This window comes from Pelmatolapia mariae, linkage group LG8 (assembly GCF_036321145.2).
Source record: "Pelmatolapia mariae isolate MD_Pm_ZW linkage group LG8, Pm_UMD_F_2, whole genome shotgun sequence".
Lineage (NCBI taxonomy): Eukaryota > Metazoa > Chordata > Actinopteri > Cichliformes > Cichlidae > Pelmatolapia > Pelmatolapia mariae.
The window spans coordinates 10,793,041-10,818,997 of record NC_086234.1 but is presented as its reverse complement, the minus strand read 5'-3'; the positions used below and the strand labels follow the sequence as shown (position 1 = coordinate 10,818,997).

Here is a 25,957-nt window from a genome sequence, read left to right as displayed (position 1 = left end):
TTTTCACTGCTTTACTTTCTTTTTTCATTTCTAATACCAACCTCTTTTCATTTGCAGTTCACGGTCACCGATTCTGTGCTTTAAGATTCATTCTCCTTGAATTTCTTTTTAATTTCATTTCAGTGCTTCGCTAGTTGGATTCAGCTGCTTTCATATGATAGTAGACCAGTCTCTTGCGTCAATATTTTTCTATTTTCCATTGAGTTTTGACCTTATGCTTAATGTGTTTAAGCATTTAAATACCAGTTGATGACACAAATCTGTGGTTTTGAGGCTGACTGGTTGTGCTGGTTTAACTGACAGTTCTTCCAGTGGAAAAACTGGCAGCCACCCTCTACAACTATCTGACAAAATGTTCTGCCTCACTTTCCAGGACTGGGGCAGACCAGGAGATGTGGCAGCGTTGGGTGTGTGTTGGCATGTGCCTGGACCGGAGGAGGAAAGCTTTGTTTTCCATCTTTTGTCCCACCTCCTGCACCCTGAGCTGCAACGAATCAAGGGCCACGTCTCTGGAGAGCAGCCAATGAGCAGGTGTACTGTCATTTCTCTCAGTTTTAAGTATTCAGATGCAATTAGGCACACTCACAAAGAAAACAAATAAAGGTGTAGGTTGTCATTAGTGATAAATGAGCTTTGCCTGCTTCCAGGATTACATGACTTCAGTTTTAAATATCTGTATCTTTTTAAAGCCTAATTAGGGGTAAAGAGGGGGAATGCTAAATTCAGCTGCCAAGAAATTCAGAAATTCCTTGCACATATAAACACACGCGCTCAGTGATCTCATGTGTTGCCTGATTCCCAGGGAGGAGTTGTTGCAGAGCCTCGCTATTGTGCAGCACTGCCTTCTTGGAGCTGGAAATCTGCTGCCCCCACTGGATGGACCACACGTATCCGACCTGTGAGCCCTATACCTGCATACACACATGGACACACACCCCCTACACACACACACACACACACACATATATATATATATGAAACAAAAACATCATGCAGTCTTGTCACGTTTTGCTCCTTACACTTTGCTTCTTGTCAGGGTTTCCTCCATGGTGAATCTTGGGGAGGTCAAGCTGCATATAGGTGTTGACTACGGTATGAAAACAGCCACATAAAACATATTTACAAACACTCAATCTCCCATTAGTTTCTGTTGGCAATGCGGCCACTCATCCTGTATTCTGTGCCCATACGGGGCTTCTGTATTTCTTCTATCCCTCCCCCTCCAGATGCTTCAAGGGAGAACTACCGAGAGTCCATCTGCCAAACCATGAGACTGCTGCTACGTGAGTGAAGATTTTAACTTCACCACACTCCAGTTTCTAACTTCTCACGCCAGATGAAATGTCTTTGCATAATTTACCTGTATCCACTTCTCTTAATCCAGATCATATCTTAGAGCATTCAGAGGATGATACAAAGTCACTGTTTATCATTATTAAGGTATCCTTCTCGTTTTATTCTTTATATGAAATGTTGTTATTCTATCCTGCAGCAGGCCTGCAAAGGTCTCACAGCACCCTTTGTCTGTCTGCCTGACTGCAGATCATCAGTGACCTCATGTTTTTCCGAGGCACTCACAAGAAGGAGTTTGACTCACGCTGGAAAAGCTTCACCCTCGTCAAGAAGTCCATGGAAAACAGGGTGAGTTGGAAAAGTACACAAACTTGCTGGTTGTTTGTTTCAATGAGTCATTTACAAGATGATTTCAATACTTTGCTTTTTTACTTTTGCAGCTTCTCGGGAAGAAGCAGCACATTAGAGCTCTACTCATTGACCGGATTTTGCTCCAGCATGAGGTTTGTTTAATTAAAACACTGTGCCTGGTCATGAAAAAAATATTGGTGGGTTTTTGAAAAGGTACACATTACAGGTGTAAACATAACTTTCCACTCATGATTCACCAAAACAACACAGTAATAATGTGACTGAGAACACTATTTTCTTCATATTTTTAATAGATATTTCAGTATATTATCATATTTTTTTACTTAACTACTGAAAGTCTGATGTCACAAAAGTCATAATTGACATGCAATCTAGAATTTAAATGAAGATTGTATTTTTGTGTGAATAGATGAGAAAGATGGTTGTGGAGGGGAGTGAATATAAAGTGGTTCATCAGGATCTGCTCTGTGATCTGCTGCTGCTTTCTACCAGCACTTATAGCCAGGTAAAAAAAATAATAAAGTAAAACACACATAAAAAAAAAAAAAATCATGTAACAATAACATCATACATCCACCAAGACCTAAACTTCCTTATACACCATGCAAGAACTGAGTCTCTGGATCTGGACTAGTGTGAGATTTTTTTTGTTTTTCATATTATATTTTAACATTTGTTAATATGATATGATATGATATGATATGATATGATATGATATGATATGATATGATATGATATGATATGATATGATATGGTCTAACAATGATCACAAATTCTTCCAAATCATCCCAATTCGGTTTTGGATCACCTCCAAAATGTGTCTGTCTATAACTGCTTGTGCAGGCCTGCTAACCACAAATACACAAGACAAATCACGTAGCTTGACAGAGTTAATTAAATAAGTAATGAAGAACTGATCTGCTGACTTCTATAATCATGATGGCACTTTTGATATAAGCGAAAAAGTGTGAGAATGCATGCATGTGCATCTGTAAAACTATGTGTGCGTATTCGTCCTTGCAGGTACGCAGCAGGGCACAGAATGTGCTTATGGCTGCCTTGGGAACCTATAGTTTCTCTTACAGAGACCTCATTCCCCGAATCCTACAACTGTTGTCGCCACAACACACTGGTGTCACGCAGCAGCAGTTTAAGGTACTGTGCATGCAAACACATAGGAATGCATCACTTGTTTGTCATACTGGTCACTCTCCGTGGTGCTGAAACATCATCCGTAGTGCTAAATTTTGTCCTCAGTAGGTGGCCTCATTGTCCTGCACTGCTTTTGAAGCTTTACTGCTTACTTTTTGGCAAGTAGGCCTTGACCCATCCTACATTGTTGCCTCTTTCTTTCTGGTATCTTCTTATATCTCAGAAAGAAAATGTTTCAGTATAGGAGTCATTATTAACCTTATACAGTCATTTTTTAATGAAACAGTGGTACCTCTGTGCAATGTACTTAGAAAATAGCAATGGCAATGCTAACAACTCCTAGACAAAAAGTCACTATTATCACCGGCTATGGTTTGTATACACGGGAGAAGCTTTGTAGTTTCTGTATTACAGCACTGGCCTGTGTAAGCCTGGTATTCTAACCAAAAAAAATGTGATTTAAACCATTTTCACACATTCACTGCAGCCCTGAACTTTTCTTGAACTTACCCAACAGAGGTGCGTATGAGAAGATAAAAATTTGACACTGTCAGATCACAGATTAGCCGGTCTTTATCCTGAAAGCTCCCTCATACAAAACCTGTGATGACAGATTTCACTGCTGTACAATACACTGGTGGATTCACAGCTACCATATGTCATCCTGCGCACTTTCTCCACACTTTCACCACATGTATGAGTAATTCTAGTAACGTGACAAAGGACAAATGCAGCCTTATCCTGATATATTCATGTGTGAAAATGGTTTACGTTGCTGTTTCATTCTATTGTTTCCCATTCATTTGTGTAAATGGGCAAAAATAACTATACTAGCCACATAATCACATAGTTTGTATTTGAATATGTGGTTTTAAGCAAGATGGTTGACATGAAATTCTGTCAAAATTGCATATATAAGGAAAAAAAACAAAACAATTTAAAGACACTGTTCGAGGATTGAACAGTGTCCGTGGTTGCTCTGCTTCCACGTCTGCAATGTTGTTGTTTCGAATTGCTGTTTCTGTGGCTGTGATCAGATCCATCAATGGGATTTGTCACAGTGCCACAGCAAAGTTCAACCATTTTGCAAGGATGTTTTTCTCTGCTTGGGTGAGTTGTCTGTCAGACAAATTTTTCACCCACTTGTCCACATCAATTGTCATTGATCAATGGTCATTAATCAGTGGTTGTTGATCAATGGTCATGACAATTTGCATATTAATGATCAAGAAACGGACCTCACGGCCCATTATTTGTCAGTGGTGCTAGTTTCAGTCATTGTGGAGATGCACTGTTTATATTGCTAGGGAAACCTGCAGTCAGCAGTCTCAGCTGTTTCTCCCACTACATCCAGATGATAAGAATCAACTTTTTGGGAATTATCTAAAAGATTAATGAATTTAATTTAGTTTCAGTAAATATGGGGCAAGTATGTTACATGAACCAGGTGACACACAACAGCATTTTTAGACTGAGGTAGTTTGTGATGCTGGTTTCTAGTGCCTTTAAAGCACAATAAAATTAATAATAATAATTCCACATGTTAATAACCCATACAGAGAATAACTGTTTAACCAAATAAAGATTTACATAGAGACGCCTTGAAATTTACAATCAATGCTCCAAATGTTACTGAACCCAGAACTGTGAAGAACCACAAAATCACTGAGCACTTGTGGAGCCCAATGTAAACATGTAAATATTAAATTTAACATGTTTAGCTTCTTAAGCACATTGCAAAAGTGCACACTTACAGTTATCATTATCATAACTTATAGTATCATTACATAATATCACAAGAATGTTCTAAATGTTTAAAAAACATGACCATCATTTGCAAATTTTTGAAGCTGCAAAGATACACCTAGTATCTCTTTTAATGTTTGTACATATGTGCATTTCTTTTCACAGGGTGCTCTGTACTGCCTTCTGGGTATGTACAGTGGTATTCCTATGGCCAGTGCAAGGGACTGGGAATGGGCTGGGCAGGTGTGGCCCGCTCTGGTCCGCTGCGGCTTATCCCCCACAATGAGCCTGGAGAAACCATCAATCGGTCGTCTGCTTGATGACATCACTGACAGGATCCTTCGCCAGCATGATACTATCGGAATCAACTTCACTGTGAGCAAAGTGATCATTAACCATCAAAATGCTACCCTCACCTGATACTTTTTGTAACTGTGTGCTGCTCCCCTTTGCCCACTTCTACCTCTAGGTGTCTGAGGGATGTGTAGAAGTAGCCATTCAGATTGCACAATCGAAAAATCCCACACCTTGTTTAGAGGTACCATCCAAAGAGGAGATAAAAGAAGGGCTTCAGCGTCAGCGAATTAGAAATGTGGTTGCTGCACGGTAGGGATAACAAGTAGATTTCTCTTGTTCATTAAAAGTCTTTTTGAAGTTTTTCACATGATATCCCATGAAGATTCTATATTTTTTGTCATACTGAACATGATACAGCCACCGCTGGCTGCTAGGCCAAAATGTGTATTCCCTAACAGGTTGGCAGTGGCTTGTGGAGGTTGCTGGGTGAAATGGTTTGGTTTGCTAGTGGGTTGCCACATTTACCTGTAGTTTTTTTTTTTTTTGTGGTAAATTTTTCTGCAAATACTTGCTAACTACTTGAAAATATGTGAAGCAAACTGGAAATGCAGAAGGTTTGTGCCTCAGCGCCATAGCCAACATGTTTTAAAAAGTGCAGCTTTTACTTTGAACCTGAATTTTCTCCATTTCTGGTTTGAGCTGTACTTTTCACAGTTTCAATACAGCTCGGAGAGTACCACGACAGTGTTTGTAGATAACTGTCACTGTCACTTCTATTCAAACAGTAGCAGTATCCTCATGACGAAAGGAGTCACAAGTAGGTTTTCCCACTTGTTAGGTAAAAAAGGCAACACACTTTTTTATCTAACAGTCGATGGTTGTGAAGTTCTCATCAACTAGTCTGTGTGATTGGACTTTTTTCCCAGTGACTGGCATCAACCTCCAGCAACCACTTGCAGCCAGTCTGGGAATACTTTTCCCCTCTACACCGGTGGTTCCAGGCTCTAAGTCTGTGTGACTGGGGTCTAATGCAGTTGATCACTGATTGATGTTGGCACCATGATTGTCACATTTTGAAAATGGCAGACAAGTTAACATTACGTCATTAGTGGTCATGTGTCTGCAAAACCCGAATATTCCTATAATATATTATTAGGTTTGTAATATATAAAATTTTGGTAGTTTAGTAGCCGGGGGTGGTGCTACTAACCAACACCTGTTTTTATTTTGTACAGGAAATATGAAAAGTTAGTCAATGACCTTTTGGACTGCCTTGAAGACAGAGACTTGTAGGTTTTCTCTCCAACTGTTTATGTGTTTTGAGATGTTAGAATACACTAAAGCTGTTTTCACACATAAACTTCAATTTCTGTTTACGCTACAGAGGTGCACAAAGAGCACAAATATCCAATACAGTTGAATTTGACATTGATCCGTCTTTAACCTGCCAACTCCCTAGTACAAAGTCTAAGTGATGTTGAATTCCGCCATAAAAAATACATTGAATGTCATGTGTGTTACCTCCTGCAAGCTTTATCGAGCCATCTCTCTTGCCTAAACCAAGGAAGTATTTCCAGTAGTGCAAACATGTTTGAAACCGACTATTTCCTTCTGTGTGTTACATGTGAAACCTGGAAAATATCCAAACCAAGTCTCCAGAAAACTGTCCAAAGTTTCTGTGTGAAAACAGCATGAGTAAGCTATATAGTACTGTATATTCTGCACTTTTGATTCTCACAAGCAGCTCCAAAAGAACTGACCCATATTTGTTCCGTCAAAGGATCCACCTAATTAAAAAAACAAAATGTTATCCTTATAGCATCTTTAAAAACAATAGTCATATTGTGCTTCAACAGACAAGCAAAAAGAATACTCACAAGTTCATTTCAAACAGAAAGCCAAATAGTAAGCCCAAACAAAAGAAGATAACGTGAAAGTAGAGTTGAGATAAAGAAATAAATAAAAAGAGATGCAGTATAAAACACAAATTGACATTATAAATAATAAATACTAATAAATAAAAGAAATAAAGACTAGAGGAGAAATCAAGACAACTGAACACATAAGAGGCTATAAGTGATGACAACACATAAAAGCAGTTGTACAAGAATGAGTTTTCAGAAGTGATTTAAAGGTAGTTACTGATTCTGTGAGCCTTGTCTCCTCAGGCAGGTCATCCAGAGTTGAGGGGACCTGCTGGTAAAAGCATGAGCACCTTTAGATTTAAGCTTTGAGTTTGGAGCAGCCCTAAGGGAACCACCTGAGGATCTAAAGCTGCAGACTGGCTTATATGGAGTCAACATTTCTGCTAGGTAGCTTGGGGCCAGGCCCAGACACGCTTTAAAAGTGATTAGTAGAATCTTAAAATCAATTTGAAAATGTAGAGCCAATGGAAAGAAGCCAGGATGTGGCACTGTCTGCTTTTGCTGCTTGTAATGCTTGGCAGTAGAAAATAGAGCTGAGACACAGAACTGCATTTCTATTATTACCAACTGTTTCTTTTTTTATATGCCTGTGGTTCAGACCCTGGAAGTTTGAGCACATGGCCACAGACTGGCTATCTCTCCTGTTGAGGGAAGATCACCCACTTCCCCCTGATGCTGTCCTCTACTTCACACAGAGCCTCGTGCATGATTCCATCAGCATACGCAAGGTCTGAAGCTGTGTGTATGTGTATATCTGTATGAGCTTTGGTTCATGTGAAGTTTCCAGTACACTGTATGTTCCAGACAAGCCAGGGTCAGATAGCAGGGAATCCGAACATTTTATAGTAAAGCTGAAGTATAATGAAAACCCAGATCATTACTAGAGTCATTATGGTTGAATTAATTGCAATTTTTAGCTCATATAACTGAAGAACCAGTGAGCTCCTACCATTGCGAGGCATATTTGGCAGATTTTAGTAAGCTAGGAAGTAAATTTATTTATATACAAATCACATAAAAACAAATATACAATAAAATAAAATGGCATGCCACCTAATTGCTAGTTTTAAAAAAATTAACCTTAAGGTGTTTTTTGACATCTGCTCAGTTTATAGATGATAGAAAGGAAGTCAGAGTGTTCCAAAGAAGGGGGCTACAATTGCAAAGGCTCTGTCTCCTTTAGGTTTTAGTCTAGATTTGGGGATAACAAGGATAACAAGGCCTGATCAGAAGACCTGAGAGTCCTGCTGGTGACATATGGCTACAAAAGTTCAGTTATGTTGGAGGGCGCTTCACCATGCAGGGCCCTAAAGGTGGAAAACTGAATTTTGAATTGAATTCTGAATCTAATAGGGAGCCGTGGGGTCAGCAGAGGTGTGATGTGAGAGCACTTGAAGGATCTGTTGCAGCATTGTTTTTTGTGCAAGCTGTAGATGATCCACGGATGTTTTACTGAGGGAGATAACTATTCAAACGAGATAAAACAAAAGTATCAATAGCAATCTTCATACAATTTTCATCTCTCATTTAGATATAATACGGGGAGGTTTACTGATATTTCTTAATTGATGAAAACAAAAATGAACCAGACCCTTAACCAGTTCTTCATCAGAACTCACCCCTGGGTTGCTTATGTGTACTTTAACATAGCTAGAGAGCAATCCTGGATTTCCAATAACCTGGGGAACCAGGCTGTCTGGGGCATGAATAAGGATCTCTATATTTTTATTTTCATTCAGATGGAGTAAATAATCTAACATTCATGATTTTTTTTCACAGTTCAAAGATTTTTTTAAAGATAAATAATAAAATAAAAAGAAACACAGGTTTAAAAGTGATGTAAAGCTAAATATTACTGGCATAACATTGATAAGTGATGTGAATAAATGATCACAAAAGCTGACATAAAGAGAGAAAATGGAATACAAATGAAATAGGACCCAGAACAGAACCCTGTGGAACACCGTGTGAGAGGATAATGATTTGTAAATAGATGTGGCTGTTCATCCAAACTCACGGTCAAGGTTTTCCATTTTCTATTTTCACAGCATAAACTTCATGCACAATACTTAAAATTTCATTGGTTTTTATTATTTTGTCACTGAAATCTGAATAACTGAAAAATATCTCTTGTTCCTTGTTCCTCTCTTAGCAGCTTGCAAATTAGTTCCACAAAGACTAAAAGCAACTACAGAAAAACAAGAGGGAGTCAGATTTCCTCCTAGACCGGACACCTTGTTTTTGGGCATGAGTCAAGAATCAATTTGCTTATCAATACTGAGAAATACATGTATAATGGGATAAAACCCTAGATCTTTATAAGTCTGTGAGATCAGCACAGGATCACGAGCACAGAAGGTGGTCACACTGAGCCAGACAGCAGTTGCTACACAATGCGAGGGCTCCAGGTTTTGAAAAACACACATTAGCACTCTGGCCAAAATCCCCTTTTTTATTTAACTTCTCTTGTCCTGCTCTTTAGCTTGTTGGACAAACAACTGAACACTCGCTGTGTAAAAGTGCTGTGCTCACATCAATTTGCAGGATACATAATTAATTGCTCAGCTGCAGACCATTAAACAGCATGTAAACATACCTGCAAGTGTCACTTAAATCCAGTTAGAATCTGTTGTGCTTTCAAATCACTACTTGCAACACAGTTTGCAATTACTTGTACTTACCCAAAATATAGACAAAATACAGGGTGGGCCATTTATATGGATACACCGTAATAACATGGGAATGGTTGGTGATATTAAAGTCCTGTTTGTGGCACATTAGTATATGTGAGGGGGCAAACTCCTCAAGATGGGTGGTGACCATGGTGGCCATTTAGAAGTCGGCCATCTTGGATACAACTTTTGTTTTTTCACTAGGAAGAGGGTCATGTGACACATCAAACTTATTGGTAATGTTACAAGAAAAACAATGGTGTGCTTGGTTTCAACGTAACTTTATTCTTTCATGAGTTATTTACAAGTTTCTGACCACTTATAAAATGTGTTCAATGTGCTGCCCATTGTGTTGGATTGTCAATGCAACCCTCTTCTCCCACTCTTCACACACTGATAGCAACACCGCAGGAGAAATGCCAGCACAGGCATCCAGTATCTGTAGTTTCAGGTGCTGCACATCTCGTATCTTCACACCATAGACAATTGCCTTCAGATGACCCCAAAGATGAAAGTCTAAGGGGGTCAGATCGGGAGACCTTGGGGGCCATTCAACTGGCCCACGACGACTAATCCACTTTCCAGGAAACTGTTCATCTAGGAATGCTCGGACCTGGCACCCATAATGTGGTGGTGCACCATCTTGCTGGAGAAACTCAGGGAACGTGCCAGCTTCAGTGCATAAAGAGGGAAACACATCATCATAGAGCAATTTCAAATATCCAGTGGCCTTGAGGTTACCATTGATGAAGAATGGACCCACTATCGTTGTACCCCATGTACCACACCAAACCATCACCTTGGTTTGCTAACTGTAGCATGGGAGATGGGTGGTCTCGTAGGGTGTCTTGCATTGAAATCTGCTGCAATGACCCGGTTACTGCGTTCACCAGATATCAACACAATTTCGATCTGCTCCTCACGTGTTAACCTCTTCGACATGTCAATGGCTGTGAACAAAGAGAAACTTGTAAATAACTCATGAAAGAATAAAGTTACGTTGAAACCAAGCACACCATTGTTTTTCTTGTGACATTACCATAAAGTTTGATGTGTCACATGGCCCTCTTCCTATTGAAAAAACAAAAGTTGTATCCAAGATGGCCGACTTCTAAATGCCCACCATGGTCACCACCCATCTTGAGGAGTTTGCCCCCTCACATATACTAATGTGCCACAAACAGGACTTTAATATCACCAACCATTCCCATTTTATTACGGTGTATCCATATAAATGGCCCACCCTGTACTTCTTCCTTTTTAATAATGAAAAAAGAGAATATTTAAAAATGTTACAATGACTGCAAAAAGAGGTAATGAATGATTTTATGATTATATATATTTGTGTACTGCAGTCTAAGACAGTCATCTGCACATTCAACAACCATTTCTTTTTATTTATTTATTTTTTCTCTGTAAAAGCGGCTCATGCAAAGTGTAGAATTTATTGAAAACACAGCTAGAGTTTCACTTTTACAGTTATTTGTTTGTATTCATGTGTGTAATTGAGCAAAATGTCTTACCTCTCCAAAGCATAACTGATCAGCGCAGACAAAAGAAAAGAGTGTGAGCTAAGCAAAAAGAGATCTGGGCAAAAAGTGCAATTTAATGGAGCTAAGACACAAAAACTATCATAAAAAGCAGCAGCAATTCAAAGATTAGCTACAACACTGAGATCAGGCTGTTCTCCAGTTCGCTATCAAACGACTGCCGGTAGTGTCAGCACTTTTTAATACCCACAGCACTTTTACTGGCCCTAAAGGATCCCCTGTGACTGTGGCTAAAACTGTCTCCCTGTAGAGGTGAAGTAGGGTCACTACAGTTTGTGGCAACAGTTACGATGATAAACTTGTTTTACTCTTGTTTTGGGTAATATTTCCCACCTGTTAGGTTGCAATCTCGGCAATGGCTGGTATCCTGAAGCAACTGAAACGACCGAGTAAGAAAGTGGCCGTAAAGCCATCAGATATCAGTGAGTTTACGCACAAATGCACACAATCAACCACCAACTATTATTATTCAGCTTTCATGTTTATATCTAAAGCAGGATTTTTAGTTTCTAACTTTAATAAGATAATAGTTATAATCAGTTGTAATCAACCACTGTTAAACAATAACATCTAAATTTGCTTTAAAAATGGCCATAAACCACAAGAGCTTTCCACCACAAACACACATTCCCCCACAAATAAGACAAATAGCACTCTTGTGTATGAGTGTAAAGGGTGCTTTCTGTTATTGCTTTGTATTTGTAGGTGGGATCGAGGAACCTGATGGGCTGTGCGTGGGGGATCGGGAGGGAAATCGCTGGCTTCAGTACGACAGCAACAACCTACCTCTGACTCAGGAAAAGTGGGACTCTCAGTGTTTTGTGGAGAAGACACACTGGGGATACTACTCATGGCCGAGGTGAAGACAGTGACTGAGAGATGAGGCGTTAGATGTAGAAACTGAAAGGCTGATTAACTGCTTGCTTGCAAGGAGCTAAGTAGCTGATTGACTTAACTGCGTGGTTGATTTGATGCTTGGCTTTGTGGAGTTGTGACCACGTTTATGTGTGTGGCTAACTGCCGGATGACGCGGCTCTGAGTGGATGGATAACTAGCAGGGTGTTGAACTCGCTTTCTGTCACGGCCTGTCCCAGATAAGGCTGACGGAACGACTTACTGTCTGGCCTAGATAGAAGAATTGATGTATAAGTATAGCGCTGGGTGGCTGTCTTCTGTCTTGGTATTCAGACGCCTTGCTGACTACTGACTTTATAATCATTCATTTATCCTTGCTGCTTGTTTGAAGACAGTATGTGTCTATCCAGATTTTTCCTTTGTGTTGTTATCTATAAATCACCGCAGCCTCTTCTTTGTCTCCTGCTCCTTTCAGAGAAATGATGATCTATGCATCTTCGGAAAAGCCAAAAGATGACCTGCCATACGAGGAGATGAGTGAGGTGCGTGCTCATACAGGGCCACACACAGAATCATTCAGCGATGCCTCACTATAACTATTATTACATTTTGGCTGTGTTTGTGTGTCACACAGGGTGAAAAGATCATCTTTGAATACTTCTCAGACCCAGAATTTATTGATCAGCTGATCGAGTTTCTCTCTCTGGAGGATCGGAAAGGAAAGGACAGCTTCAACCCTCGACGTTTTCTCCTCTTCAAGGTGCAGTTGTCATCCTCAATCGATCTGACAGACCTTATACAAAGAAGTGACGCAGCATAATGACACTAGCCAAGGCTGAATTGAACTCCACAGTGCTGCGTTTTCTATCATCAACTTTTGTGATTCATTTTTCTCCATCATGCAGCAGTTTACTTGCGTCAAACAAAACCCTGCTTTCCTTTTTTTCTCCCTTTTTTCCTGGTAAAAATACACACAAACTCACATGCTCTTGCTTGATTGGCAGGGGCTCTTTCGTAACTATGGTGACGCATTCCTGCCATTACTACGGCCTCACCTGGAGCAGCTTGCCAGTGACCCCCATGAGAGCTCCCAGCGCTGTGTGTGTGAGATTACTGCAGGGTTAATCAGAGGCAGTAAACACTGGAGCTTCGGCAAGGTACTGGACACACACACACACACACACACACACACTGTGAGAAACGTACACACTGCACCACTTTTTGATAAGAAGAGTCAATATTAATAAAAACTTTCATTATTGTGTATGTCTGTGCGTGTGCTCAGGTGGAAAAGTTATGGCAGCTTTTGTGCCCTTTGATCAAGACGGCATTAACCAACATCACAGTGGAAACCTACACAGACTGGGGAACCTGCATCGCTACTGCTTGTGTGAGTTGCTCACATGCATACAAATCCACTATAGTGAAGATAACTCAAGGCTTGTTATAAAAAGTAGGACATTTTTTTGTTTAATTGCTAAATAAGATGTTCAGAAGCTGATATTTTAAAAATCTACAGAGCAAATGAGCATGTGAAAATTGGCAGATTTGCCTTGACAACACCTTTTCAAGCACAAACTCTATAATGCAACAGTTCCTTGCTATTGTATTATTGTTCCTTTATGGTAGTGCAGTGCTGGCTGACATTTGTACTATTGTATGCATTGTATGTGAAAACAACTGATTCTTAAACTGCCTTATGTTTAGTGTTAATGCGAGTATGCTACCCTAACAAGTAAAACCAAGTTGAGATATTAGATATTAGGTCTGCTAAATCTATGTTTATTAAGAATTTTATTAAGCATTTATACTCACCAGGCAGAGGACTGTACTCAGATAGGCTGCGGTATTTAAGCGATGCTTAGTTGGTACTAAGGGGCCCAGAGTGTAGAAAGAAACGCAGTCTGCCCATTCTCCTGTGACATCAACAAAGCATTTTCTCCCAGAAGCTGCTGCTCACTGGATATTTTCTCTTTTTCAGACCATTCTCTGTAAACCCTAGAGATGGTTTAATCAGCTTTCTCCCCCATTCTGCTCAAATTGATCTCTAGGTCACCTTGATCATGTCTACATGCCTAAATGCACTGGATTGGCTGATTAGGTATTTGTATAAATGACAGTCCATTTAGCTGCATTATTGACTGTGTTATTCATTACACATTCCTTTGAATTAAACAGAACAGCTTTGCTTACCATAACCTGTTCTTGCCTATGTTTTATTGGAGCATAAAACATGCTGTTAGGAACAATGAGGGCGTAAGGCTATACCTGAGCTATCCAGGTTTTTTTTTATTATGATTATGCAAAAACAAAACAATAAAAAGTCAATGAAAATTATTGTTGTTCGTATTGAATGCTGTCCAACAGGAGGGAAGAGACCCCCGGAAACTCCACTGGCTGTTTGAGTTGCTGATGGAGAGCCCCCTCAGCGAAGAGGGCAGCTCATTCAGAGATGCCAGGTAATGTATGTGTGTGCATGATAACTGCATACAAAGTATTTGCAGTATTTAAGAGGTTTCTGATTTCAGGCTGCAGTAGTAACCTGAGCTGACGTATGCTGAGCAGACATGCCCGCAATAACACAACGACCCCCCATTCTTCCATCTGCCCCCTCTCTTTGTCTCTGTCAGTTTGCTGTATGTGCTTCAGGGAGGTCTGGCTCAGCAGCAGTGGAGAGTTTCTGAACTGCTGCACAGGCTGCTAGCCTACCTGGAGCCCAAACTCACCCAGGTGTATAAAAATGTCAGGGAGCGCATTGGCAGGTGAAGAACTTATTCTGAATTACATAATCGTGTCTAAATGAGTTAATCTCATTAGCTTGTGTGTACTGTTTGGGTTGTTGAAATTAGAGGCTCGTTATTTATCTCTAACTCTGTCTCATCTGCTCCCGTACTGTATTTCCCTCTCATCTCCCTCCTTTCTGCTCCCTTACCCTTTTTCTGCTCTTTTCTCTCCAGTGTCCTGACCTATATCTTCATGATAGACGTGGCTCTGCCCCACACCCGGCCCACTACCTCCCCCCATGTGGCAGAATTCGTCACACGGGTCCTAGAGCGACTCAAGCCCCTCACATCGGAGCCGGAGATCCACAACCACGTACACGAGGAGAACACCCAGGAGACAGATGAGCGCACCCAGGCTGTCAAACTGCTCAAGACGGGTCAGAATGTGGATGAAAAGAAGTAAACTGTGTGTCTTTTAGGCAGGAAGGCCAGGGACAGACAGTGGCTGCGTGTGTGTCTCTCTCTCTCCCTCTCTTGCTATATAAGCTTGTTCTCTTGGTGAAATAGACAGTCACACTAAAACTAGATGGACCAAATTAAAAGCTGTGATTCTTCATTGATTTCACCTTTCAAATTTATTTTAAACGGTAGTGAGGTGTAGATCGATAGGAAATTTCACCCGTGTGTGTTCAAGCATGTCAAAAAGGAATTATGGAAAGGAGTCCAACTCAATATTTGGATAGGTCTCTTTAGTATAATATGTAATTTGTCCAGGTCACATAAGGAAGTCATTTAAACTACATTTCATATTGATTTTGCTTTCGTCATAGAGGCTAGTCTAATTTAACCAATTGTATTCAGGCAAAATGAAATTTCCAGCGTTCAGAAGCAAATTGTCTTTTCGATGAAGGAGTGTTCACTTTCCGCCCTGCATAACATTTATAGTGGAAAGACAATGCAGCAAAGAGTCAGAAGTATGAATTTGCCATTTTTGAGTCTAGCTGTGTTGTGTTGGCACAACCTATGTAAATATAAACTACAATTTGATTACAAAGATAGTAGCTTGCTGAAATGAAAAGAATAACAATTCAAAATTTGAAGTGATGTAGGTGAGCAATTGAATTTATTAGTTAATTGTATGGCTGAGTAATGTATTATCCAGACAAAACAGATAAAGAGTTGCAATTGTTACCAGCATTGATTAAAAACATATATAAGGTGTTACTAATAAAAATGTAAATAGCTAGCTGAAATACGTGAAACGATCTAAGGAAAGTATGAAAACCTTAAAAGTAGCTGTTAAATTGTTGTGAATTAATAATCGAAATAGTTAAAACCGCTAATAGAATTACTGATTAAAAAATGAAAGTGGTATTTCAACATAGGAGAAAATGGGCAGGCGGGTGGGCAGACGACATGAACACAGAGGTCAGAGGTCAATTATTTATATTATTGTCTATGAATTTTCTAATTTACTGAAAATCACATGTTAAGGGAGTAATACCTTCAAGTAGCAGATTAATCATTTAAATAGAAAAAAAGTTAAGAGTCATAGTCAGCTCAACTGTCTAACCCTAAATAGTAATTCACATTCAGTTATAATGAGGTAAAATACATGCTTTTGAACATGAAAGGTTTTTGTGATTAAATGATTCTTGAGATCATTATATAGATTACATTAGATGAAAGATGATAGGCACCACTGGCAAAGTTTTATAATGTTAAATACTTTAAACTAATACCTATGCAGAATGTTTTTCCAGCGAAAGATAGACAGACACATATGCAAACTTCTACATATAAAAATTACCTATGAAGATAGAAAGTTATTTGAACTTAAAGATTTTGTAATTATTTTTGCAGATTTTATTGTATTACAGTAGTCACGCCTGCTTCGGTTTTTTTGTAGTTTGCCACAGACTGAATTTAGATCTCATTTTTTTGTCTCAGTATTTGTGCATTGCTGCTCTTTCGGTTTCTGTTATTACTGTAATCTCCATTATACAGACAAATATCTGGCTGTGGAATTATACAAGTCATTAGATACTAAATAATGATAGATTATGTTTTATTACCAGAGCCACGCAGCTCCAGTTCTGTGGGGGTTTTTTATCATTTGCCAGCAATTCAAACTCTCCTTCTGTGTTTATGTGTGTATATATGTGCTATTTGCAGTCATAAAATGGCTGATGACGAGTGCAGGGCGAACCTTTACCACTCCTGTTCAGCAGCAGCTACAGCTCCTGCCTCTACTCTTCAAGGTAAGAACAAACACACACACACACACAGGTTCTAGCACAGCATTATTACCCACTCAATCTTACTTGCCCATTAAACTCAATTTCTCTCTTCATTTACTCAAAATGGTGCGTTGCTCCTTGTCTTTCTACCTCTCTCCCTCTCTCTCTCTCTCTGTTTTCTCTCTCCCCCTGCAGATTGCCCCAGTGGAGATTGATGAGAGCTATGATGAGATGAAGCAGGATGCACGCACGTGTCTCTCTCTCATGTCCCAGGGCCTGCTGTATCCTGAGCACATCCCTCTGGTTTTGGCTGCACTGGAAGAGGTAATATGTACACACAAATCCAGAAATACTCACAAAAACACACACTCACATCTGCCTCACCTGCCTGCTGTCAGTGTTCCAAACCTAATCTACCAAGGTATTGTGTTAGACTAAAAACAACCTATGCTATTTTAATTGGCTCGCAGAATTTCTGCTGTGAGTTTTTATGTGAGTGGTACCCTTGTTGTGAAATAGCGGTTCTAAAACTACCTTCATATCGAAGGGAAAGAGGAAGCATTGCAACGTTTTTTTAGTTTCACCTTCACCTAAACATAAATCTTTTATGTTCTGGGAAGTCCGGGGTGTAAACAGTTATTTAAAGGAATAGTTTCATTTGGTGGGAATTCCTTACTTTGTTGCTTTGTTTATTTTTGATCAAACAACACAAGATTTTCACGTGGATCTGGTGCTGTGCACAATGAAAAGTTGCAGATCAACAACTGTTTATGGTAATTTGTAGGCAGCAGAAATTTGATACAGACTTTCAGAATTGATTGGAACAGGTTTTGTAACCTAACCCTAATACTGACTTTTCATGCAGAGCCATCATCAGGTCTGAGCTTTAATTTATTAAGGTTTATAAGCACATACAGTACACTGAGAAAAGTACTGTTCTGCCTACAGTGCCATGAAAAAGGTTTATTTACCCTTAATAAATGAAATAATTTATTCTAAAACTACATTTTGTATTTCTTCTGCGTATCTTTATCTAATTTTAAAATTTGTTTGATGATCTAAAACATTTAAACTCGAAATCACAGCACTGTGCTGTATTTCAGTTCAAAGGTAGACCTTGTGCATTTAGTATACCTGCGATATTAATGCCATTCACTCCTACATAGTTTACTGAAGCATGTCTTACCATCTTGGCTACCCCTCTGGAGTATTTATTTGTACATGCTGACAACTCTCAAATCTGATTTGTAAAAAAAAAGCTCAGCACGGTAAACTAGCCCTGAGATGAGGCTTAAAACCTTTTTTCTTAGCTGCTTCATGTTTGGCTGCACACTCATCACTGATAAAAGCAGCTGAAATGAACTTCCTTAAATGGGAGGCTAGCCGTAGCCTTAGTGATAGGATGACGGCCTTGGCCAATTAGAAGTTACTCGGAGTAGAGCCACAACTCCTCCACATCGAAAGGAGTCAGTGTTCTGGATATGCCTCACCGACAGGAGGCAGAACCAGCACGCCCTGAGGACATTATATCACTTTACTAGGTTACTAGGAATGACTTGGTATCCCCCAGAAGAGCTGGATCAGGTGGCTAGGGGGAGGGAGGTGTGGCTGTCCCAGGTAACCTGAACCCAGATGGATGGATGGATGGACATTTTTTCCTCATTAAGTTATATTTTAGTTTATGGATACAGATGGTCAAGAATCATGATAAGAATGCCTGTTTACATATTTATTATGATAACCATTGATTTGGATGATAACGAGTAGATATGTGTGAAATCTTGTAAACCCCAGCTGAGAAGCATCAGGACACAACATAAATAGGTCATATATTAGCCCGTTTGTTTGTTTATTAGGTCTTTGCTGGTATGGCCAGCACAACCAGATGCCAAAATGTCTTTCTTCTGTTGCAATCTGTATTTTTATTTTGCATTAAAATGTGGACAGTGTAACCAAATGCACCAAAGTGGTACAGAATGTGGTATAGAATATGGTAAGTGTATATGGTATACCCTTATTTATACACATTTTGTGTATATTTATACTTAGTGAAATAGATGTGCGATTATGAATATGTTGGCATACTTATATTGTGCAGGCACAGCCTCACAGAGTCATCCACGTGCTTCTTGAAAGATTTTAATTGCATGGAAGGAGAAAGTATTACATATGGATCTTGTGTACTCAAGTTTATATATCTTTTATGAGCAAGATATCACCTTCAGGGCCTTTGGGGTCTCAGTACAAACTCCAACTTGTCTCTCATTATCTCATCCCTTTTCTCTCTCCCCTCTCCTTAGATGGCAGGCAGCAGGTCATGGCATGCACGCTTCTCAGTGCTGACCTACCTCCAGATCATGGTTTTCTACAATTTGTTTACTCTGCTCAGTGTGCCTGCTGAGGTTCTCCGCATCCGAAAACTGGTGATGCAGCTGCTGCTAGATGAGCAGCTTGAGGTAACGTATTCACAAGCACTGGTTTAACACAGCCCCTGGGATCTCTGTCAGGAGATAATAAAGGGCTGCTTTTCTAACCTAAACCTTAATCCATCTTTTCCATTCACAGTTATTGCTTAAAAATAACAGTCTGTCTCAGTGCTCACTGTAGTTACAGGGATGTTGATTGAGTACTGTGGCTGCCTGAAATCTCTTTGTCTGTGGCAGCTTGGACGATCTAAAAATAACATTCAAGCTAAACCCGTAATAATTGTTTATTTGTCTTGACTTTAAATCCTCTAAATTACTTACTAATGTTTATTTATTGAATCGAATAAAAAAAAGCTTTACAACTGGTGCTCGGAGAACAGAAGTCTCTTGAAATATTGAGTAATGTCAGCTTTTGAGCAATCAATGTCCCACTTGTCTTGCTTTTAAACCCTTTAAACTGTCTACGTTTATTGATCTGGATGTACAGCACAGGTGAAAATCAATAACCCCTGCACTCCAACTGAATTGTCTAAATTACCAACACAGGTCCTTCTCTTAATATTTTGTTAACTGTGTGAGTGTAGAGTTGATTAATGCTTTGTCCTCGTATCACTGTCTGTTACAGTGCCTCAACCATCACTCAGAGCTTATTCATAATTTATGCAAAGTGATGCAGGAAGGCAGTGATGTTCTGCAACTGAATTTTACATCAGCTCAGCTCAGCATCTATCCCTCCTCCCCTTCCTTTGCTTATATCTGTCCCGTGTACCTTGCTGTTCACCGATCTCCTTGGGCTCGCCTCCCTTAATAAATTGCGCATGCATTCCTTGCCCCTAAAAATGCCTCGTGTTCTCCACAGCATTCTTTATTTGTCAGTTCTGATCTTCAAGGACCTGTTTTTTCCTCCCTCTTTCTCTCCTTCCTGTCCCGCCTTTCTCCTTCTCACCGTAGGTGAGGGACATGGCATGCACCACCCTCAGTGGTTTACTGCAGTGCCAGTTCTTCCCTCTGGACTCCAGTCTGCAGACACAGCTCCAGACGCTGAGTCAGACTTGCCTCCCCAAGGCCCGAGGGGAGCTGGCCTCTACAGGTACACACACACACATTTCCGTGCACGTCACAATCGCACAGTGAGGCAATCACAATAATACTTGCCCTATTACCCTTTCTTATCCCAGGGGAAATGCGAACCTTGAGATTCGAAGAGCTATTTTAACTCTCCCTTTGTGTGTGTGTGTGTGTGTGTGTGTGTGTGTGTGTGTGTGTGTGTGTAGATTTAGTGCGGCGCCATGCTGGAGTGCTCGGCCTCAGTGCGTGCATCCTGTCGAGCCCCTATGATGTCCCAGACTGGATGCCTCAGATATTGATGGACCTGAGCAGCCATCTCAATGACCCACAGCCTATAGAGGTGCGCGCATGCATTAGCCCCACCACACACACTCATATATAAACATCTAGCTCAAAACAGTGTGAGCTGAAAGAATACAATTTCATTGTCCAATTGAGGAGAAAATTGTGTCTTTGGTCTTACTTCAGGCATGAAGAATACATACAATGTAATCCGTAGAGCAGAGTTTGAATAATACATTATAGTGGTGTGGAGCCAATGATGACGATGGTTTAGTGCCTCTCCCATTGGAAAGTGAAAAAGATGAGAAAGAAAATCCAATAAAATACAGTTAAAATATTGTATTTGTAAAAATATTGATTAACATGTCTGTTACCGGAAAGATTAGTCGGAAAAAAATAGAATCTGGTAGAAATATTAGATTTTGTCCATTAAAGTAAAGGACACATATGTTGGTTACTGTAAATCATAGGCTGCATTTAAAAAGTGGAGATATGCACCATGATGATATCCGTATCCACGAGCTCCTGGTGTTCATATTTTCACGTCTCAAAGTAGGATTGTGGCCCCACGTTTGGGGTTATTTGGAGTCAGAACTTATCAACTTATCAACTTATCAGTCTATACTAGCAAACTTGGTTACCAAGTTTCCGCTCAGTGTCATCCTCAGAGTCAGGCTGCCGATTAGCACGATTGCTGCAGAATCACTAAACTACTGTGAACCATAGGTAATCACAGATACATGTAAAATACACGTAAAAAAAAAGTCAGGAAGGTGTTCTTATCATCTCATCATCATCAGATTAATTAATGACTTTCCTTCTTTAGCCAAATAACTTTTTACTTCATTCTTAGCTAACTAGAAACAACAGTTTCTAACAGTGTGCAATGAATAAATTATTTTTCCAAATTAGTTTTTAATTACTGTAAAGAGCTTAGATCGTTGCTGCAAATATTTTCAGCTGCTAATCTGCATTTTACATTATGTGTCTCTAGATAGAGGATTTACCAGCCAAAGCAGGAACTTTTGAATTTGCAGTTCATGTACTTAAACTTAAGTGTAGGCTTCATTGTAATAGATAGTGGCTGTAATCAAGGGTGGGTATGAGCGTTCACTGTTCAAAACAAATGAAGCAAGAAAAACAGTTGCTATCAACATTCGTTTTATTGCAGGACTTTACTACAGACTTTAATGGAAATGTTCCACTACCGAGAAACAGCACATCCCTTTGGGCTCATGTATATTAGTTTACATAAAAGTTTGGCCCTGAATCATGCATTACATCTTGTTTATCTAGAAGCCAAATATCTTTAGATTCACACTTGAGAAATAACAATCCTCTTTTCCCTGCTGTGGTTGCCAGATTAAAAATTATTCTGTTACCTTTTTATTATACATACCAGTGTATGGAAAAAGACAAACGCGGACAAACTCTCAGGCCTCTGGTACAGAGCAGTTAACAGTTATATAGACTGCATATACCACATAGAGCTATATACGGCATATTTTTTTTAATAAAAAATACTTGTTTGCATTGAAAAGGGGAAGATTATTAACTACTCATAAAGTAACTGTTTGTTAATACACTTGGATGTATGCTCTGTTGCATATGCTGTGTAAAGGCACCATTTCTATATGATCCCAGGCATGTTTTTCTGCATTGTGTTCTATAAAAATCTAGGATGCTTTCAAACTTGGTCCCTTTCAGTCCTCTTAACAACTCAGAGCTATTAGTCAGCATTTTTTGCGCATATGTGAACACTTCAACTGAACTCAGAAGAAGGCATGAGAACACCAGGTATTTCTCTTTCTCCCACATGCACACAGCAGTGGAGGAAACATTGGCTCCCTTTAAGTAATTTTAGTCATACCAAACCTGTAAAAGCACTCTGCTGAAAATGCTGTTAAATTAAATATGATACAAACGCCTAACTAGTGGACTGCAGCTAATGATTATTATTCATGATGGATTGATCTGCTTAGTTTTTCTACTTTAGTCAATTTTTTTGTTTTATAGAAATTCTGAAAATAATAAGTACCGTCAGACTGCCCTCATTGGTCTTTTTTTAATCTACTTTATGAAGACTGAGTTGTGTCCTTTTAAAAAGGACTAATATGTTTTCATGTCCCTAATTTCATGAAGCCTTCATTGGTCAACAAAAAGCAGATACCAGTTTATCTGTGATTGGTCGATATCAGCCAGCTGATGTATCACCAGGGTTCTAGCAACGAGGCAGATAATTGTATTTTTTCATGAATGGGATGTTGAGCTTTGTCAGCGTGTAGAGGATTAAATGTGCACTGATGGATCATGCTCTAAAAATTATACTTAAGATGTATGTCTATTTTTATTCTTGGATGCTAAAAAAGTAGCTTTGCATGATTCATAATTAAGATCATTACTTATTTACCAAATATTTACCATATATGTGGCCTTGTTGCCGCATCTCAGTTCATATTCTGTGTAAAACAAACTCTTTTAGGTCCCTTCCTCCTTCCTTTAAGCCATCTTTGTTCTGATTGGCTGCCCTTCACATGAAAACAGCAGTTTGAACAGGTTGGGTCTCATGTGTTCACAGCCAAAGCGCCAGCCACTAGAGCTCTGTAGGATATCATACAGAGCTAAGATTAGAAAAAAAATGTTGCATCATAGAGATTTCAGTCTTCATACAGGTTTAATATGAGCATCCACCATGTTTTCGATGAAAGAAAGCAGGGAAAACCCCAATAAAAGTCCAGTAAAGCTGATAAACTCACTTGTGTTTTGTGGTGTTGTTTCTAAATGTGCACACTGCATTCACCTAGATTATGTTAATGCAGGATGATTTTGATTTTCTTGCCTAAAGATGACGGTGAAGAAGACCTTGTCAGAATTTCGGCGTACTCACCACGATAACTGGCAGGAGCATCGACAGTGCTTCACTGACGATCAGCTGCTCGTGCTCACAGACCTGCTGGTGTCACCCTGTTATTACGCCTAGACAGCAATTTCCTGCCTTCCCAGGTCTTCGTAAGCCATGTAGGACCACTACCAGAGAAATTAATTACACAACGGCTGGGAACTCCAGTCTTGTGCAGCCTGTAAAATAATATCTGATAATGCTAGCAGGGCGCTCTCCCTCTGGAACCTCACTTGCCACCGTTGGCCTTCACTAAACCCAGCAAGGAAGCAATCCTGGGCAAAATGGTTTCAAATTTTTAACTAGCATGGTATTTTAGTCGTTCTCCCAAAACAGTTAAGCAGCCCCAAAGGTGGCCACTTTAGAGGTAACGGTTTGGTTTATATTGAGAAAGTCTTTTTATTCCTAATCATCATTGTTCCTGTATGTACTTTTAAAAGAGTTCTAACTTGTGCACGTTATTAAATACAAGGAAGACATTCCTTCATGATAATGTTCATGTGTGAAATTATAAATATATATAAATGTATACGATATATTCTGAAATATATGTGAAATTGTAATATAAAAATTATCATTGTTGTATTTCTACAGCTATATTGTAATCCAACACTTATAAAGCTATTTTAAAGCACTCATGATATATAATACCTCATATTGACATTAATTATATCATTTATATAAATAAAAAGAAGAAATAAAAATTGTATATATCATATTAGATCATAAAAATCTGTGACCTGCTGTAACAATGGTGTCATATTTCTATAGGCCACACTTTGTCATGTTCTGCATTAGTTCTGCACTGAGAATTTACCATGTCCTGTGAAATAAATGCATTATTTGTAAAGTGTGGTGCTTCTTTTTGAGTGTTCGGTGCTGCATGTTTGCAGGGTTGGCTGACTGTGTAAAGCACCGGCTGTTTATCTCTGTACAGCCATGTCACAAAGCAGTACACTTCAATCTGCGCAGAGCTCAAACACAAAAGCTTCTTCTTGCAAGGATAGTTTTGTGCCAAGATTCAGCTGCCACTGCGCTCTGTTACTACAGCCTGTGCACATTAGCATCAGCGTAGCTAGACCCCTTTTACTGCTGCAGCCTAGTAAAATCTCAGGTCTCAGTTTTAACAAGTTCCTGTATGTTGCACAGGAGTCATTTAGATTAAGACATGAAAAGAGCAGGGGGGGTTGTTTTTTTTTTGTTTTTTTTATGCACAATATCAAAAAGCTTTTAGTGCTAAAACTTGAAATATATTCTACAGTTGAATGCTCAAAAAACTTAAGTGTCTAAACTTTGTGTTTTGACTTATTTTCATAGATTATATATTAATAATTATCCATTCGTTTTCTTAACCCCTCATCTAATTCAGGGTTGTGAGGGACTAGAGCCTATTCTAGCTTTAAATTGGGTGAGAAGGAGGGTAAACAGTGGACAGATCACCAGTCCATCAGGATATATTTACTCACTGGCTACTTCATTAGGTTCGCCTGTTCAATAGCTTATTAACATAAATATCTAATCAGCCAGTCACATGGCAGCAACTGCATTTAGGCATGCAGACATGGTCAAGAAGGACTGCTGAATTTCAAACTGAGAACCAGCATGGGGAGAAAATGGCTATTTTAGTGACTCTGAACATAGTTGTATGTCTTAGTATTTCACAAACTGCTGATCTACTGGGAATCCCCACACAGCCATCTGTAGGGTTTACAGAGACAGGTACAAAAACGAAATATCCAGTGAGCAGCAGTTCTCTCAGTGAAAATGCTTTGTTGATGCTAGAGGTCAGAGGAGACAGCTTTGAGCTGGTAGGAAGACATAGTAACTCAAATAACAACTCAATACAACCACAGTAAGGAGAAGAGCATCTCTGAACACACAACACGTCGGACCTTGAAGTCCATAGGTTACAGGACCAGAAGACCACACCAGGTGCCACTCCTGTCATCGAAGAACAGGAAATTGAGGCCACAATTTGCATGGGCCCTCCAAAATTGGACAGCAGAAGTTTGGAAATATTGCCTGATCTGATGAGTCTTTTTCTGCTTTTTTGGATAGCAGGGTCAAAATCTAATGTAAACTACATGAAAGCTTGGATCTATCCTGCCTTATATCAGGGGTTGAGGACGCTGGTGGTGCAATGGTTTGAGAGATATTTTCATGGCACACTTTGGGCCCCTTAGTGCCAGCTGAGCATCGTTTGGAACCTGCAGCCTACCTCAGTATTGCTTCTGATGATACTCATTTTTTTATGTCCACAGTATGCTAAAGACTGTAACATTATGACTGTAAAGTAAGCAAAGGTAGGTTGATGTAGCAGAAGAAATACCCACTTGTGTCCCACCTCTGTGTGTGTGTGTGTGTATGTGTGTTAAAGATGGAATCACAGATCGAGCTGTCACTCTTTTATTCTGCTTGTTGATGTTTTTCTGATGCAGTCGTGTTGAATTTGATGTG

At 39.5% G+C, this 25,957-nt stretch overlaps 1 protein-coding gene across 1 annotated transcript in view; it reads left to right on the top strand.

Annotated features, from left to right (window-relative positions):
* psme4b (proteasome activator subunit 4b) overlaps positions 1-24,653 on the top strand; it is a 59,969-nt gene extending 35,316 nt beyond the window's left edge. Inside the window, exons 20-47 of the mRNA XM_063482815.1 lie at positions 374-531; positions 803-898; positions 1,037-1,092; positions 1,227-1,283; positions 1,385-1,440; positions 1,543-1,641; positions 1,734-1,796; positions 2,075-2,170; positions 2,689-2,820; positions 4,729-4,938; positions 5,033-5,169; positions 6,096-6,149; positions 7,384-7,513; positions 11,348-11,429; positions 11,713-11,866; positions 12,338-12,404; positions 12,497-12,622; positions 12,867-13,019; positions 13,148-13,252; positions 14,230-14,321; positions 14,493-14,624; positions 14,820-15,022; positions 16,761-16,846; positions 17,021-17,149; positions 19,126-19,281; positions 20,203-20,341; positions 20,526-20,659; positions 23,447-24,653. Coding sequence (XP_063338885.1) covers positions 374-531; positions 803-898; positions 1,037-1,092; positions 1,227-1,283; positions 1,385-1,440; positions 1,543-1,641; positions 1,734-1,796; positions 2,075-2,170; positions 2,689-2,820; positions 4,729-4,938; positions 5,033-5,169; positions 6,096-6,149; positions 7,384-7,513; positions 11,348-11,429; positions 11,713-11,866; positions 12,338-12,404; positions 12,497-12,622; positions 12,867-13,019; positions 13,148-13,252; positions 14,230-14,321; positions 14,493-14,624; positions 14,820-15,022; positions 16,761-16,846; positions 17,021-17,149; positions 19,126-19,281; positions 20,203-20,341; positions 20,526-20,659; positions 23,447-23,581 — 3,237 coding nt within the window. The 3' untranslated portion in view covers positions 23,582-24,653. The remainder of the gene's footprint in view (positions 1-373; positions 532-802; positions 899-1,036; positions 1,093-1,226; positions 1,284-1,384; positions 1,441-1,542; positions 1,642-1,733; positions 1,797-2,074; positions 2,171-2,688; positions 2,821-4,728; positions 4,939-5,032; positions 5,170-6,095; positions 6,150-7,383; positions 7,514-11,347; positions 11,430-11,712; positions 11,867-12,337; positions 12,405-12,496; positions 12,623-12,866; positions 13,020-13,147; positions 13,253-14,229; positions 14,322-14,492; positions 14,625-14,819; positions 15,023-16,760; positions 16,847-17,020; positions 17,150-19,125; positions 19,282-20,202; positions 20,342-20,525; positions 20,660-23,446) is intronic.
* The last annotated feature ends 1,304 nt before the right edge of the window (positions 24,654-25,957 follow it).